Here is a 17,909-nt window from a genome sequence, read left to right on the forward strand (position 1 = left end):
TGGCGTCTGTGTTTTTTCAATTGTCATTTAGTCTAATTTCACCATTTTAAGTTGTGAATCAGTAGGTCAGTATCAGTGTAACTGCAGACAAGGAATTACACGCTGTACATTATAACAGATTACTATAAAGGCTCACTATATCGGGGAGTAATCCTAAAGAACCAGTTACATAAAAAGAAAGAGTTAGTTTGAACTGAAAACTTTTTGTTTGGCTTGTCTTGTCAACAATAGAAATGACTTTACCAGCATGTTTACTCTCTATTGATGAGGGCCTTGGCAAAAACAAAATACTAGAGAAGAAAAGATCTAGCTCATATAGTGGCATTCCACAAACAAGAAACCGTACAGAGGTTGGATAAATATTATTGATCCACTATTTTCAGAAGGTCTGGACTCTTATGATTAACTTATTGCATTTTATGCCCTCTTTGAAGATTAGACAGGGTCACATATGTGGCAGTATGGAGTCATTTAAATGAATAAATCTAATCATACATTTAGGATATCACTAATATCACCCATAGAAATACTGAGCCTGAGCAGGTATCAGTAGCGTTTACTTTTCTAAAGTCCAGTGACCCAGATGTAGGGTGAGATGGAAGCTGAGGGAGGAGGTTCAACGTGTACTCAGAGATCAGGGGCCACTTGGCTAGCAGTGCGACTGTGTCCATAGATCTGTGGGCTGGTTTGGTGCGAAGCTGTGGTCTCAACCTAAGCAGTCATGGATCCTGCGCTGATGCTGTTCGTGCTGAGCTTGTCCAGCCTGTCTCAGCCTGCAAGAGGGGTGAGTTACGATGCAAAAGATTCACAGACAATAGATTATTTTCATCATAGTAATAAATCTTCCGAGTACTCTTGGGCATTTTTTGTCTGTATCTCTCTCTCTCACACACACAGACACACACACACACACAGAGACACGCAATTTTGTTTATGCATTCAATAATGTATTTGCGTAACAAATATTTAAATGAGAGGACATGAGGTAACTCAGTTTAAATATTCTGGATGTATTCTGATGCATCTATGATTTTAAATCACAGCTTTGTACTGTTTTCTTTGCTGAACAGGGTATTCCGGACGTGCTCACGGATGGTGTGACTTTGACCCTCAAATATTTGCATCTGCACAGCAAACTCTTGAACACAACGCTTAAATTGTTAAACATTATCTAGCTGTTTATTTATGAAGCCCGGGTATAACCTGAGGCTATGGTAGTGCTATAATATTAATTATGTTATACCTAAAGAATATATATGCTAATTAAATAACTTTTGATAAAACAATAGGATATGGTTTGGCAATCATATGTCTACAAAGTTTCCGTAATAAGTAAAAATAGTAAAATAGTGTAGCGTGTAGTCAATCTAACATGCTAGTTAGGTGAAATGGTCAGCAGTTGCTGGTAATGTCCATCACTCACGAAAGGTGACTCCCTATTGGTTGAGAGGCGGGATCTGGAAAAAAAGACGAGAGAGTAGAGAGCCCTCGAAACAGAGAGAGACAGGAGTTAAGATGATAACGACTGCGTTGAGGTTAGTTAAGATAAAAACTGAGATGAAGAAGGCTGCTACAGCAGTAGTTAGAAGGTTGAGCCACTTTTAGTTTTAGTGTACCTAAGGCTTTCTTGTTTTCATTCAGCCAACGAAAAGGCACAGTATTTTTATGTTCTGTTTTGGATGCTAACTAGCGTGCTCAGCATTGTGAACTTATAGCTAGTGCTAGCTAATCTAGTAGAGGAGTACTGGTGTTATTACTGTGTACCGCCGTCATTTTGCAAACGAACGTGCTGCTCAAATAGCACCTTAGTAACCCGGACACTCGTGGTTCCTTTGAGGCAGCCTACGTGGGAGCCACGCCACTGAATAGCGCTGCTAGCTACCAGGACCGTTAGCAGTTCAATTCAGCTACGTGGGAGGACCAGTTTGCCAGGACCGATTGCAGGCTAGCTACGTGGGATTGCAAACGGACAGACTGGATGCAATATCAACGGTGCACGCGGCACAAACGTGGTGGTAGTGAGTAGCCCTTATTGGGCGCAAAAGAACACAGTTAACAGGCCTGCAACGGGGGTTGAACTGATTATTTTATTTGTTGTTTTCCATGCCGGCTTTGTATTTTCTTTTGTACTGGTATGCATGTCCCTGTTTGTAATTTCATGTGAACACATGGCCTAAAGTGTAAGTTACAGGGGTGCAAACTCGTCACCTTTCGGCGAAATTCGCAGTTTTTGATCCAAAATAGGTCATTTGTGTGATTCGTGTAGAAAATTGTTTTTTTTGGGGGGGGGGTCCTCCAAGTAATCTGCGAACGCAAGCTGTCATGAATATTTTTTTTCACCATGACAGGCACGCTTTTTATTTCGGGTCTGTTCGAAATGGAAGGTAGCTGCCTCGATGCCGAAATAGACAGGTGTATTACAAGACATGTCTTTCGGTTGAAAGCGTTGGTTTCGAGCGGCCTTTTTAAGATGGCATTTACGGTAACGTGTGACGTTGGTACGCTGCAAGAACGTTATACTATCTAAAGTAGGCTAACGTGCTAATATCAGACAGTTGGCTGACAGACGCCTCGCAAATCACATCAACCATTTTTGCTGGTTACAATAACAGTGTTATTGGATAGTACAGTGTCTTTTTCTCTGTAACTTTTGACAAATCTAAGCGTGAAAACGGCGGAAAATTTACATTTACTTAAAAGACATGGCCGTCAGCCGAGTTTGGTCCGGAGTTTAGCTGCTAAAGTTATCTTCTGTCCTGTCGTTTGAAGCAAACCTTTTAGCTCTGACATTGGTCTCCCATTATGTATTTATTTATCACTTCACTGGATTGGAAGTCCATTTTCCAGGCTATCGCACGGCCCCTTCATTGAGGCAGGTTAGGTTTGTCTCCCCTATGTGCTTTTTCACTGTGGTTTTATGACAGATCAGCAAGACTAAATAGCTTCTTCACATACGTGAAATACATAACATTACATTACCTATTATATGGATACAAACGACATATAAGAAAAGTGTCTACAAATATTTCAGTGATGACAAACAATGAGAAAGCAAAAGTCATGCGCTCAACCCAGTGTGTGAGGGATTGCACTACCTGAGATGAGGCGCAGCTCGTTGCTGCCTCACCTTGCGAGTCGACTCTCTGTTTGAACAGGACATGGTCAAATTCAGCGATTTTGATTATAAAAATTATCGGAATCATAGAAAAATGTAATTTAAAGCAAAGATCAGTAGATACATATTAATATTTATTTAATCATTATTTATTTTTTTACTTTTCATGATGACTTTTACTTTTCATGAGGCTCTGCCTCCCCTGACCGCACGTTCCAGCTACGGTGTGAATAACTGATGGAGTAGGCTAATTTCGCTGCAGTAACGTTAACTCAAACGCCACTGAGACTGCTCTAACTTTGAATCGCTCTGTTGGGGCAAAGTGACCATTGCAAAGGTGTTTGACTACAGACTGCTAACGTAGCAAATAATTCCTACTATTGCAGCCAGTCAACCGACCAGCCTTGCAGGTATAAAATAATCATGACGTCAGATGACGATTTTCAGTCTCGTTACCAAAAACAAGACCCAATACAGAGCAACCCTGAGCACTGACATGATAAGCGCTTTGGTGACAAGAAAAGTGAGCATGAATGCAAAGGGGACTGTCTGTCACATGGAAGGCTTCAGTGATGCTCTGGCAAAGCAGTCAAGAGCAAGTGCCACTGGAAGTAGATAGATGGATACTTTAATAGGAGCTTTAACAAATATGTATATATATAAATATATTCTTTAGAAGTGCTAAATGATGCAACATGTAAAGATCTCTCTTCATTTATGGAATTCTTGACAAGAAAATATGATTGTACTGTTTTCTTCGCCGCTGATTTATTATGTTGAATAACTGGATGATAGCGGTGAGTGGGGAATTGACCGTATGCAAAGCCCCTGCCAAACTGAAACTCCCCTGGTACTCAAAAACTTTCTTCAAGGTTGGCAGGTCTGGTAAATGTGTTATGGACTCCACTCACTTCAATTAGTTGACATTATTCAGGTGGCACCAAGTGAACTCAGGTATCAGGGATTTGTTTAGTATTCTATACCTATAAATATCACCTGAATAGATTTAGTTCATGTTTAAGTCTTATTTTAAAACCTTAGGCAAGCAAAACTAACTCAGCACACAAAAATTACTGTAATAAAAGAGTGGGTGGAGGGTAGCAAACAAACTAGAGACAACTAGCTTTTCATGAAGCAGAACTAATACCTGGACGGCCAAAACTATAACAACAACAAAAATAAAATATAGCTGCAAGCAGCGATGCGGATTCCTCCAAAGATTGCGAAACCAGGGGAAAATGTATATTCTTCACAATTTTGGAAAGAAGAGTAAAAGAAGGAAAGAAGAGTGAAGAAGGGAAAGAAGAAAAGAAAGAAGTGTCTTGCTAAAGACGCTTTGACAGGAAATTGAACGTACAACCTTCTGATTACTAAATGACTTCTCTACACCTGTACCACTGACGCCCAGGTTAATATCTCAAAGATTTGCTGACATATCACTTCACTTCCTGTTTGGCGGCTTTTCTGCTGAATTTGAGTGGCTGTACCGGACAAACGGTTGTGAGGATCAAAATTCTATGAATAAGTTTTGTGAGGCTTGGTCTGATGATCATCTCTAGTGATTTTGAAGAAGATTTGACAAGATTTGTAGGAGGAGTAGGCTTTTCAAAGGTTTTTGAGAAAAGCGCAAATATCGGAAAATCTACATAACCGATAATTGGCGCCATTGAACGTTGAATTCGTCTTGATCCAAGGAATCCAATGGTACCTCATTTTTGAAAATCGGTCAAACGGTTCAAAAGTTACAGTGTTAACAAAAGTCCAACTTTGACCCGTTGGTGGCGATAGTGTGGTCTAGTGGGAGACATGAAACTTGATGTGAGTGAAGAAGGGACTGTCCTTAATGAGTGTGCCAAATTTCAGAAAAAGTTACCATATGGGATTTGAGAAAAATTGTAGGAAGAGTATGCTTTCAAAGCAGTTTGATAAAACCGGTAATAGCGGAAAATCTATACAACCGAAAATTGGCGCCATTGAACGTTGAGTTCGTCTTGATCCAAGGAATCCAATGGTACCTCATTTTTGAAAATCGGTCAAACGGTTCAAAAGTTGTGTGTGTTAACAAAAGTCCAACTTTGACCCGTTGGTGGCGCTAGTGTGGTCTAGTGGGAGACATGAAACTTGGTGTGAGTAAAGAAGGGACTGTCCTTAATGCGTGTGCCAAATTTCAGAAAAAGTTACCATACGGTTCTAGGGGCTGCCATTGACTCCCATGGTACAAGAATAATAATAATACCTACAAAAACAATAGGGTTCCTCCTGACGGAGGAATCCTAAATATGTCAATAATCCTTAACTGGTGCAAGAGTGAGGGATTCGACCCTGAACATGTTATTGAGGTTGCCAATATCCCAGAAGATGCTGAACTTGAGGATATTGAGAATACCCTTGCTACTATAAAGGTGCTGGGGAGATTTAAGATAGATAGATGAGATAGATAGATAGATGGATACTTTATTAATCCCGAAGGAAATTTAGGTCATCCAGTAGCTTATACACTTAACTTAACTCACAAACATACATACACAAATCACAGTAGAAAAACAATACACATAGGGAAAAACATGTTCACAGGGAGTGGGGTGTATACAGATATTATACAGATATTACAGTGTGCATTGATTGTGTCAGTGTTGATGTCCACAAGGAAAGTAGTGCAAAGAGTGCAGAGAGATAGTGTTCATGTGCTTGTGTGGATAGTGCAAAGATAGAGTACTTGTGCTTGTGTGTGTGAGGATAGTGCAAAGTGATATAAATAGTAAAGACTGTGCAATGGGCTAGTATAGCCAGTAAAAGAGTAAAAAGATAAAAAGATGGACAGTGGGATGGAAAAATTAAGAGCTGAGAAGAGGAGGGGAGACTGAGGAAGACTCATGCAGAGAAGTCCATCTCCCTCCCCCTCCCCTTCTGTGTGGCATTAAAAAGCTGGATGGCCCTGGGGACAAAGGACTTTCTCAGCCTGTCCGATGAGCATGACAGTGACAGGAGTCTGCCACTGAAAATGCTCCTCTGTCCGTTAATAGTACTGTGAAGTGGGTGGTGGTCATTGTCCAAGATGGTCAGCAGCCTACTCCATGCCTTTTCTCCGCCACTGATGTTAGGCAGTCCAGTTCCATGCCAACAACAGCTCCTGCCCTTCTCACCAGCCTGTCTAGTCGCCCTGCATCCCTCTTCTTCATGCTGCCTCCCCAGCACACCACAGCATAAAAAAAGGACACTGGCAACAACAGACTGGTAAAACATGCGCAGGAGTTTGTTGCAGACATTGAAAGACCTCAGCCTCCTCAGGAAGTAGAGCCGGCTCTGACCCTTCTTATAGATGGCATCTATGTTGGCTGACCAGTCCAGTTTACTGTCCAGATGAACTCCTAAGTACTTGTAGGTTTTGACCACCTCCACACTGACACCCCCGATGGAGACTGGTAGCAGAGGAGGCTGAGACCTCCTAAAATCCACCACCATCTCCTTGGTCTTGGTGGCGTTCAGCTGCAGGTGGTTATTCCTACACCACTGCACAAAGTTGTCCACCAGGCTCCTGTACTCACCCTCCTGTCCATCCCTGATACAACCCACAACAGCAGAGTCATCAGAGAACTTCTGGATGTGGCACGACTCCGTGTTGTAGGTGAAGTCTGATGTGTACAGGGTAAACAGGACAGGTGAGAGCACAGTCCCCTGTGGAGCGCCGGTGCTGCACAACACAGTCTCAGATACGCAATCTTTCAGCCTGACAAACTGTGGTCTCTCCGTCAGGTAGTCAGTGATCCAGGATACCAGGTGGGCGTTCACACCCATCTGCGCGAGCTTGTCACTCAGTCGGAGGGGCTGGATGGTGTTGAAGGCACTGGAGAAATCAAAGAACATGATTCTCACAGCACCTTTCCCCTTGTCCAGATAAGAGTGTGCCCTGTGCATTAGGTAGACGATGGCATCTTCCACGCCCACCTTCTCCTGGTAGGCAAACTGCAGCGGGTCGAGTGCATAGCGTACCTGAGGTCTGAGGTTGTGAAGCAGCAGTCGTTCCATGGTCTTAGATATGTGTGATGTAAGAGCGACTGGCCTGAAGTCATTCAGCTCACTGGGGTGCGGCTTCTTCGGGATGGGGATGAGGCAGGAAGTTTTCCACAGAGTAGGCACCTTTCCTAGTAAGGATGAAGCTTTTCGAACCAGCCACTGTACATTTTACTGCATACTGTGAATGAAAACAGAGAGTGAACACAAACACCATTCCATCTGAAGTTGTACCAGTCAAAGGGGGACAGCCATGGCCTATATGTGGGGTAAGAAGTGCTCCACATCCTGACCAGGGTCAGCCTGGCTCTAAAGAGCCATCAAGTTCGACAGATTCTCTCATAAGAGCCATGGGGGAGTTCTTTCGGAAGTCCATGCGGCCAGCACAGGACGGAAATGCCTTTAAACGTTTGCAAGCCTTTTCTGGCATTGTTCCAACACTGGCTGGTGAAGAAAGTGTTGATACCTGGTGGGAGCAGGCTCATCTTATGGTAGAGGAATGTGATTGCTCCGACAAAGAAAAACGGAAGAGGATAATTGAGAGCTTAAGGGGGCCAGCTTTTGAGATAGCACGGGCAGTAAGGTCAACTGATCCAGATGCTTCCCCTCACGACATCTTGATGCCATGGAAAGAGCATTCGGCTGTTCAGAGTCTGGGGAAGAGCTATACTTTGCCTTTAGATTGTTGAGACAGAATACTGGGGAACAGCTGTCTGATTTTTTGAGAAGAATAGAGCGTCAGCTTAACAAAGTTATCCGCCGTGGTGAAATATTGCCACGGCAACGAGACCGTATCTGCGTAGAACAGCTTTTGCGTGGAGCAGTTCACTCAGATCTCATGCTGTTGCAGCTAAGGCTACGAGAGAAGAAAGACAATCCCCCATCGTTTCTACAGCTCTTGAACGAGATACGTGAAGAGGAACAGCAGCAGTCTGTGCGACAAAAGCCGAGTGCTATTAAGACAACTGTGAGGCAAGTGCGCACTACAGATGATGATCTGGTCACCCCTGAAATGGACTCTTTATAAAGGGACATCCCTGCTCAATTCTGATGGACAGTGGCTCAACTGTCACCCTTGTCTTTGAGAGTTGGTACAGTAAATACCTATCTCATCTTCCCATACACCCCATATCTAGTTTATCACTCTGGGGACTGAGCCAGTCTTCATACCCTTATAAAGGGTATATTGTAATGGAAATGTCTTTTTTGGATGATGGGGAAGAGGCAGAAACAAAGACAGTCCTGGCATTGGTGTGCCCTGATCCATGTGGACCAGATCAAGCACATATGATTATAGGAACCAACGCCAGAAGGTTTCATTGCATACCCACTAGGGAACACACCTCTGTCTCTAACAACAGAGCCCAAACATGGAGAGTGCAAGCAGAATCACATCAATCTGCATTGAGAGGCATTTATTCTGACTGGGCTGAGGATGAAGTGGACCAAGTAAAGTGGGCTGGACCAGGGCCCCTCACTTTTCCCCCCGGTGGGGAACGGCAAGCCATATGTAGAGCTACAGTGAGGGAAGCCTATAGCCCTGGAGTATTGATGGTAGACGCCCCGGCCAAACTTCCAACGGGAGTGGCTTTATCACCTTGTGTGCTGCTCCCAGCTGACCTAGACAGTGGTAATGTACCCGTACTGTTACGGAATGAATCATTGAAAATTAAGGCCTGGCGGAGCAGACTAGCAGAAAAGCTATCTCAACGCACTGGAGTGTTCTCAGTGGAGGAATGGTATGTGGGCCTGGCGATGGGAGTCGAACATCGCATTAGAATGAATGACACAAGGCCATTTCAAGAACGTTCACGACGCCTGGCACCAGGGGACCTTGATGATCTACGACGGCACCTGCAGGACCTACTGGCCGCCGGAATTATCAAAGAATCCCGCAGCCCATTTGCCTCACCCATTGTAGTGGCCAGAAAGAAGAGTGGGAAAATACGAATGTGTATCGACTACCGTACACTGAATGCGAGGACCGTTCCAGACCAATACACCGTGCCAAGAATAAATGATGCATTGGACAGTCTGAATGGGAGCAGGTGGTTTACGGTTATAGATTTGCGAAGTGGTTATTACCAAATCAAGATGGCAAATGATTACAAAGAGAAAACTGCCTTTATTTGTCCATTGGGATTTTTCCAATTAGAGCGCATGCCTCAAGGGATTACTGGAGCTCCCACCACTTTCCAAAGGCTGATGGAGAAAGCGGTAGGAGACATGAATCTGCTGCAGTGCTTAATATACCTTGACGACATTATCATTTTTAGCCATTCCTTGGAGGAGCATGAAGAGCGCCTGTTCAAAGTGCTAGATCGGTTGGAAGAATATGGCCTGTAAATCTCGTTGTATAAATGCCAGTTCTGCCAACCGCAGGTTAAGTATGTTGGCCATATTGTGTCTGTGGCTGGCATAGCCACCGATCCTGAAAAGATAAGAGCAGTTGCAGAGTGGAAGCCTCCTACTGACCTCAAGTCCCTACAGTCCTTTCTAGGATTCTGTGGGTACTATTGGCGCTTCATCGCAAACTATTTTGCCATCATTAGCCCTCTGACAGACCTTACACGAGGATACATGCCTTCCCATAAGACTTAAAGTCACAGCAAAGGGACAACCTATTTCCGGAAGGCTGAGCCATTCTCAGATCGTTGGACTTCAGAATGCTCAGCAGCCTTTAACCAGATCATCCACTGTCTTACCATGCTCCTGTTTTGGCAGTACTTAATCAACAATACCCTGAGGGTTTGCGTCCAGTGGCATTTGCAAGTTGTAAGCTGAGTAATGCAGAGCGCAACTACCCAGTTCACCAGCTGGAATTTCTCGCCCTGAAATGGGCCATAGTTGATAAGTTCCACGATTATTTGTATGGGGTTCAATTTAACGTGAGAACAGACAACAATCCCCTCACGCATGTGCTTACATCAGCAAGTTAGCTGCCCTTTCTATCCATGATTTTGGAATTCAGTACAGACCAGGGCGGGAGAATATAGATGCTGACTCCCTCTCCCGAAACGTGGCTGAGGGGGAGGGATGGATCTCACCTGAAGGGGTGAAAGCAGTCTGTAAGAAAATGAGTGTTCCTGCACAAACGGAGACACTGATTAGTTATGCTGCACAATTAGGGATACCTCCCCAAGCCATCCCTGAGGGGTATGCATATCCGATGAGGCTGGAGATGCCTAGCTTGGAACGTCTGAGTGAAGAAGAGCTTAGATGTGCTCAAGATAGGGATGCAGCTATAGGGGCCATTAAGCGTGCTATGAGAACAGGCCAATGGGCCCCTACCACTAGACTGGGTAATAGCCCAGAGGTGGTACATCTTCAGATGGAAGGAAATAAACTGGTCTTGATGAACAAACTGCTGTACCGTAAGATTATGACAACAGCTGGCAAAGAGATTTTTCAGTTAGTGCTCCCCAAACAATTCCACCCGATAGTCCTCAAGGCATTCCATGATGATTGTGGCTATCTGGGTACAGAACGCACCCTGGCCCTTGCCAGGGACAGGTACTACTGGCCAAGAATGGCAGTGGATGTGTCCCAGTATGTCCAGACTTGTGGAAGATGCGTGACTCGGAAGACCGTGCCCAGAAAGACAGCTCCCCTTAATCAGATTACTTGCTGGGGTCCGCTGGATTTAGTCTGCATTGATTTTCTTGCCATTGAACCAGACTCCAGAGGTATTTCTAATGTTTTGGTAGTGACTGATCACTACACCCGATATGCACAGGCATACACTACAAAAGATCAGCGGGCACCTACCGTGGCCAAAGTGTTAGTGGAGAAATTATTTGTGCATCATGGGTTGCCATCTCTTATCCACTCTGATCAGGGGCGGGATTTTTAGAGTCGTCTGATAAAGGAGCTGCTGAGTATGCTAGGAATCCGAAAATCAAGAACAACGACTTACCATCCCCAGGGGGATCCGCAGCCCGAGCGATTTAATCGCACACTCCTATCCATGTTGGGCACGCTCGACCCTGCACAAAAACAAAGATGCAGCCAACATGTTGCCTCGATGGTGCATGCCTATAATTGTACCCGCCACGATGCAACAGGATATTCCCCTTATTATGTTTGGGCGGGAGGCTCGTTTACCTATTGACATCTGTTTTTGCACACCCATGGAGCAACAAGGGGATCGTCACCATCAGCAGTACGTGGAAAATCTGCGGGGAATTGCGTTGTGCTTATCAGCTAGCCGTCGATGCTGCAAATAAAAACCATCAGAAGAACAAAAGGGCCTGTGTTAGGTGAAAATTCACCCTAGTTACCTCAGGACTCCGGAGCTGCATATAAGTATATTTATTAGACAAACAACAATTGCAATTGGGCTCACTCACAAAACAAGTATGAAAGTGAAGCCCTGATAAACACATCGCACAAGGTTTATATAGACAGAAGTTGAGCGTTCAGCGAGATAACCACGTGGTGGATTTCTGATATCCGAGGCAAGGATGGAAGTTTTGCAAGGTCGGAAGAAGCACAGTTCGAACCTTCTTATCACTTCTGGTCTAAACATGCTCTTGTACATGTGCAGACTAAGTGGCACCTAATATTCTAAGTTACACACACGCAGAAACACAGAAAAGCCATGTTCCTGCTTACATAAGTACATGATTCATATAAGGTAATTAATAATACAAGGCACTTGATTATTATATTCTTAAGTCATTAACAGTGTTTGGAAATGATCTCCATCAGTCCCTCCTTTTATCCGTTTCAATGGATAATTCAGAATCACAATCAAAATCATAATTCAAATCAAAATCACAAATCATCTTTCTTAATTCGTCAATTATCAATTTCAATGGATAACCTCAAAATCATCACTCTGAGCTTCATCACATGGATTTTCGGAACAGAGATCATTACTGAACATCACTCCATAAGTTAATCATTTAAAATGTCATCATATTTCTCATCACACATTTGTATACTTTGCATTTGTAGGCCAACATAGTGGATGTCGACTGTGTGTGTGTATCATTAGCTCGCCTAGGCTTCAGATAACATTCGAACAAGGTTTCTTTGCTGTGTCCTTGAAGGCCCTGTTCCCCATCAGGCATTCTGTTGGACAACTTTTTGCATCTTTTGTAGGATCAGATCTAAGTCTTTCCCATCTCGGGTGTTATTAGGGACATATGTGCAACATTGGTCAGTACCAAGCATGACACAAATGCCTCCATTCATGGCAGTGAGAAATTCAAGCACGGTTGTGTTTTGCCGCGTTAAACTTGGAGTTGGCGTGTAGTTCTTCTCTGATCTTTTGTAGTCCGTCTGTGGTCAGGTTCTGGAACTTCATCTCAGCGTAGTAAAGGAAGTTAATCCAATCTGTGTGTGTTCCGATGACGCACCAGGGGCAGAGGGTAGATGCCAGGCCATTGGCTGCTGGGTTCAAGGCTTTGTAGTGGTCTGGAATGCCTCAGGGAATGCCCAGGCCATCGGACCAGATCCCGCTGTCATCCCCTGCTTCTCTCCTCCCTCGTACGGAATGCATTGGAACGTTCCTCAGGTACTGGTGAGTCTTGGACCTGGGGGAAATCTGAAAAGGTTGTACCAACATTGTTCTAGCACAAGGCCCAGACCAACCCACAGGTAGTGTAGCTCTTAATTCACCATCCCCACATCTCAGCTATGGCTATATCCTGTACTTCAAGAAGTCTGCCATTCAAACACATTGTACATTCAGTGGAAGTATTTAACTGTATTTCTCTCCCATTATCAAGCACATGTGTAATGGTTTTACATTGTCCAGTGTCCTAGGTGTGCATCGTTCTTTTCCCTAGGTTTTAAAAAGCATTGAAACAGAGCATCCTTGCTAATAATGTGTGGAGGTGGTGTAACATTGTCTGGCATGTAGGGCCAGTTAAAATGTGAACAGTCATGCTGTATAGCTGTATCATTAAACGCCCTACTTCCCATCATCAGCAAACATTCTGCAGAACACATTGGCTGTTGTATGTAGTTACATTGGGCAGGAAGATATGAACATTCTTTTCTACGACACGAGGTGTCCGCTGGATGGCACATCTCACACGTGCACTTGATAGCTAAGAGTAAGTTGACATGTTTCTTCCAGGCTTCAGTTTCTCTAAATTCTTTGTCGCAGTGATCTATGTCATAAGGTACAGGGGTCGCCAGGAGTGGTTTGGTCGGCATCCTGGGCCCTGCACAGACTAAACTAACTTGTGGTACTTGCGTTCTGACGGTCTGATTTACCCATTTCCATCACGGATGATCTTTAGCCAGGCCCCATCGTGGATATTCGTCCAGGGCCTGTGTTTGCTGTATCATTCATAAGTATGTTACTAGAACAACAATGTAAAATCCTACAGTCGTTGCTAAGAGTCCCCCACATCCTTTGGCCCACTTTTTGGTAACCTCCCATGACTTTGCAGAGGAAGAGACCTCTCACTCCACAATTTCCACTAGGTTCTAATCCCACAGGACAGTACTGTATCTTCTGCCAGCGGTTGAGACGAATAGAATCTAAACATCTAAACCCCTTTGTAGGCTGGTCTTCTGTCACAGTGGGCACTCCCTGGAAACAGCAAAGAAAGATGATCTTTATTCCTCTGCCTCAGTCGTGTGCAGGCTTACCCGTTTGCATTGAGCCAGAAGTATCCACGTGGCTCTATCAGCTATTTTGTGTTGACAGTAGTACTTGTTATGGTCTGTCCCACTTGGGCGAATGGCAGTGTTTTCTTTTGAGGCTGTTGATTAGGACACAATCTCCTGGTCCAACCTTGAATTCAGCCTCACAGTGTTCCTGTGTAGGGGAGAGAAGTCTGAGAGCATTTAGTTTCGACATCATCTTTGCCATATATTCTGCAAATGTATATTCAATCTCTTTGTCTGTTTCAATAAATAGTTTGAGTGTTTAGGCAGTGTAGATTCTTCCATACATCATTTCAAACAGTGATAACAACATGCATGCTTAATATCACTAATTTCACTCTTGGATTCTCAATTAACTTTTAATAGTTTGGTTCATTCTTTTCTACCAGTCCTGCTGACTGGGGGTTGTATGAACAATGGCTGTCTATGGCTAGACAATATTTCTTTCTTTCGTTGGGATTTAACTCAATAAAATCAATAATGAATGATTAAACATCTTTCTCATGAAATATAAATAAGAAGTATAAATATATGCTTACTATCCCCACTTATTGAGGCATGTTTTTACCATGGCTCAATATTACAGCATATCTTTTAGTATTGTGAGATCTAATTCTTCAATTGTGTACGTGTCTGATGGTTGTTGTAGTGCAACCTGGTTTGTGGCCTTGTCAGCTTTTTGGTTTCCTAATGAAACCGGGTCTTTTGCATGTGTGTATGCGCAATCAGGGAAATCAGTTCTGCTGCTTGTGCGGAATAGTGTGGAAGTAGTGGCTATGCGTTCAAGGTTTATTTGCTTGAACCATCAACAAACAATAGTTAAATCAGCTTCTGGAAAAGGCATATCTTGTAGGTCAGCTCTGGCTGCCATAGTTTTATCTGTTCTCTGCTGTAAGTAAAAGTGTAACTGGGTTAAATGTCACGCAGCGCTCAATATTGATACGAGGCTGAGTGAGCAAACAAAAAAAATTTTTTTTTAAAGAAATAAGTAACTTTCAGTGTAAGTGTCTGTTTAGTACAATAGGAGCAGAGGCCTGCAGCCACTACTGCTTGTAAACATTCAGACATTGCTTGGGCTACTGGATCTAGCCGTGTTGAATAGTATGCCACTGGTATCAACTTTAAGTCCCCACTTATCCATTAACACAGATGTTATATAACCTTTTTTTTTTTTACAGTCTACAGTTTGTACGAATGGCTTTGTCATGTCCTGGATGTGCTAAGACATACTTTATTTCTTTGTCTGTGGCTGTGGTGCTTTTTAAAGATAGCTTTATTTTAGTGGGCCATAGCTGCAAATTTTGTGGCCTTGTTTCTGCTAAAAATCTTAACAACACCAGGGTATGTTGTTTACAGGTCTTCTTATCTGGAGGAACAGCATATTCTTTTGAGCCAGCACTCACCCCCCACCCAGTCTGTGTTAGTCCAATGCATCAGTCTAGGTTAATGTAGTTAGTGTGACAGGCTTCAATTTCTCTTTAAATCTTTTTGGGGCTAAACAGTGTATATTCTATACATAGTAATATTTTGAGACACCATTTCTTTGACACACCATTGTTTAATTTATTCTAAAACCCATGTATTGTTGGAACAATTCTAATGCCCAACCCATATCACATCTCTTCCTAATAAGATTGTAGGGCATGTTTTTGAAACATAATCTGTATTTTTTTTTAATATCTCTCCTGTTTTCAGACTCTTTTAGATGTCTCTTTCTTCTTACAACCTTACTGTTCTGGGCATCTAATTAGAGTAATCAGAGTCACACAAAACAAAACCACCATTACCGTAAGCTTTGCTCTGTTTGGCGCAACCAATAATGTAAAAACATTTTCATATCAGTGTTACAATTTTCTTCTTGTTGTAGACATTTTAAATCACCTCTTATTGCCATTATCATGTACGTCTTCTGATTTTGACGCACTTTTTCCCATTTTTTTTTAAAAGTTATTTTATGTATTTCTCTTAATACCTCTAACTGATCTTGAAACCTTTTAAATTACCTTTATCTTATTCTTCACACTAGGGTTAGTTATGTTTCTATTTTCAGACTCTTTTAGACTTGCTTTTAGATGTCTCTTTCTTCTTACTTTCTATTTTAACACTTCACTTTCCTCACTTTCTTTTCTACTTCCCACTGACCTTCTTATTTTTACTTTCCATTTTACCTTCTTATTATTACTTTCTATTTTACCTTCTCCTCACTTTCTTCTTCTTCTTAACTTCCCATTTACCTTCTTATTTTTACTTTCCATTTTACCTTCCCATTATTTGTTCTTGAGATCGCAATGCTGAGTCAACCCGAGCCCGACCAGAGGGCCCCCGTCTCACTAGTTTGGTGAGGAGGTTGAGGCCAGGGAATTTCCCAGGGGTGATCAGTCCCCTACTGGTTCCGGGTCAAGGCATCTCAGTAATGCGAAATCTTTAATTACATAAATTATGACTACAATTATCTGTGTTTTACCCATGGTAAAAAGTTCGTCAGTATGTTTGCACAGTCAGCATTTGCTTGTATTTCCATATGTTTCATATCTCCTTCTAACTGGGATATGTCTTTTTCTTTTTTAGATTGCTTGTTTCCCATTTTGTAGTATTATTCTCACTCCGGATTATCTTATCAGGAGATCCCACAGGAAAACAGAAATTTGAGAAGTTTGTTCCCTTCAAACAAGGCGAACAAGAAAATATACAGAAATATCCGGAGAAATAGGCCTAGAGAGTTTTCAACTTCAGATGAAACCTTCTTTTAAGGTGATTCAGCGCTGTGTACACCTTTATCGTTCCCTTAACGAACGATACCCTTCCGTCTCTTTCCCTTATCAGGGGACAAGAAGGTGAACAGTACTATTACCGATAGCGCGCGCTAACCTTCTTGGCAACAGGCTTCAGTTTACTTATATCCTTTAGTCGTTTCCAAAATGAACGCTACCCTTCTGTCTCTTTTTCCTTATCAGGGGATCAGAAGGTGAAGAGGAGTATAGCATTCAGCACTTTTAGCGCTCCAAGAACATGAAAACTACAAAACAGGAGTCTCTCTAACTTTAGCAATTCGTTCAACACACGAGGCATGCAAGAAAGTCCTCCTTCGAACTGTTGTTCCCCTTTACACCCCGCAGCAAACATGCAAAAAGTTAGTCTCAACCCCACTTGAAGACAAGTATATACAAACCAAAAACAAACAAGAACCATATAGTGGCGTTCATTTTCAACAAACAAACAATATACTCACAAACAGCTCGGAGTCCAACCCCTATAGTCTAATTCAATTCCTTCACTCTCGGCTCTCCATGCTGGCAGGCCCTGGCCTCCTTCCAATTCAAGTTGGAGGTCTTTAGCAAAACTGAGTCTTGTACTCCGTACCGTTCAGGTCCTGATGATTAGCCCAGCGTGGAGAGTCGATGAGGTTGTTGGAATCCCGGACACGAGCCCCCAAATATGTTAGGTGAAAATTCACCCTAGTTACCTCAGGACTCCGGAGCTGCATATAAGTATATTTATTAGACAAACAACAATTGCAATTGGGCTCACTCACAAAACAAGTATGAAAGTGAAGCCCTGATAAACACATCGCACAAGGTTTATATAGACAGAAGTTGAGCGTTCAGCGAGATAACCACGTGGTGGATTTCTGATGTCCGAGGCAAGGATGGAAGTTTTGCAAGGTCGGAAGAAGCACAGTTCGAACCTTCTTATCACTTCTGGTCTAAACATGCTCTTGTACATGTGCAGACTAAGTGGCACCTAATATTCTAAGTTACACACACGCAGAAACACAGAAAAGCCATGTTCCTGCTTACATAAGTACATGATTCATATAAGGTAATTAATAATACAAGGCACTTGATTATTATATTCTTAAGTCATTAACAGTGTTTGGAAATTATCTCCATCAGCCTGTGACTCCAGAATACGTATTCAACACCTTGAAGAGGGAGACCGATTGCTGATCCGTGCTTTTGGGGGAACTGGGAAGCAAAAATTGAAGGACAAGTGGAATTCCCTACCCTACACAGTAGTTGAGAAGCTGCCGCACTTACCTGTATATCGACTGAAACCTGAGAACGGAGTGGGAGGAGCGAAGACGCTCCACCGTGACCACCTCCTACCAGTTGGCCAATTGATTAGGTTACCAGAAGTAGTTGAGGAGGCAGGTTCC

General features: G+C 43.0%; 1 protein-coding gene across 6 annotated transcripts in view; it reads left to right on the plus strand.

Annotated features, from left to right (window-relative positions):
• Nucleotides 1-661: 661 nt before the first annotated feature.
• The window catches only part of LOC105888863 (hyaluronan-binding protein 2), a 43,728-nt gene continuing 26,480 nt past the window's right edge, over nucleotides 662-17,909 (plus strand). For 2 of the 6 annotated variants that reach the window (XM_031560543.2, XM_031560542.2), the window contains exons 1-2: nucleotides 663-784; nucleotides 1,071-1,095. In XM_031560543.2, coding sequence (XP_031416403.1) covers nucleotides 722-784; nucleotides 1,071-1,095 — 88 coding nt within the window. In that variant the 5' untranslated portion in view covers nucleotides 663-721. Of the gene's footprint in view, nucleotides 785-1,070; nucleotides 1,096-1,963; nucleotides 2,019-17,909 lie in introns of those variants that run through there. The other 4 variants (XM_031560541.2, XM_042703292.1, XM_031560538.2 and 1 more) reach the window with 3 other exon arrangements.

The sequence above is a fragment of the Clupea harengus genome, chromosome 23 (assembly GCF_900700415.2).
Source record: "Clupea harengus chromosome 23, Ch_v2.0.2, whole genome shotgun sequence".
Classification (NCBI taxonomy): domain Eukaryota; kingdom Metazoa; phylum Chordata; class Actinopteri; order Clupeiformes; family Clupeidae; genus Clupea; species Clupea harengus.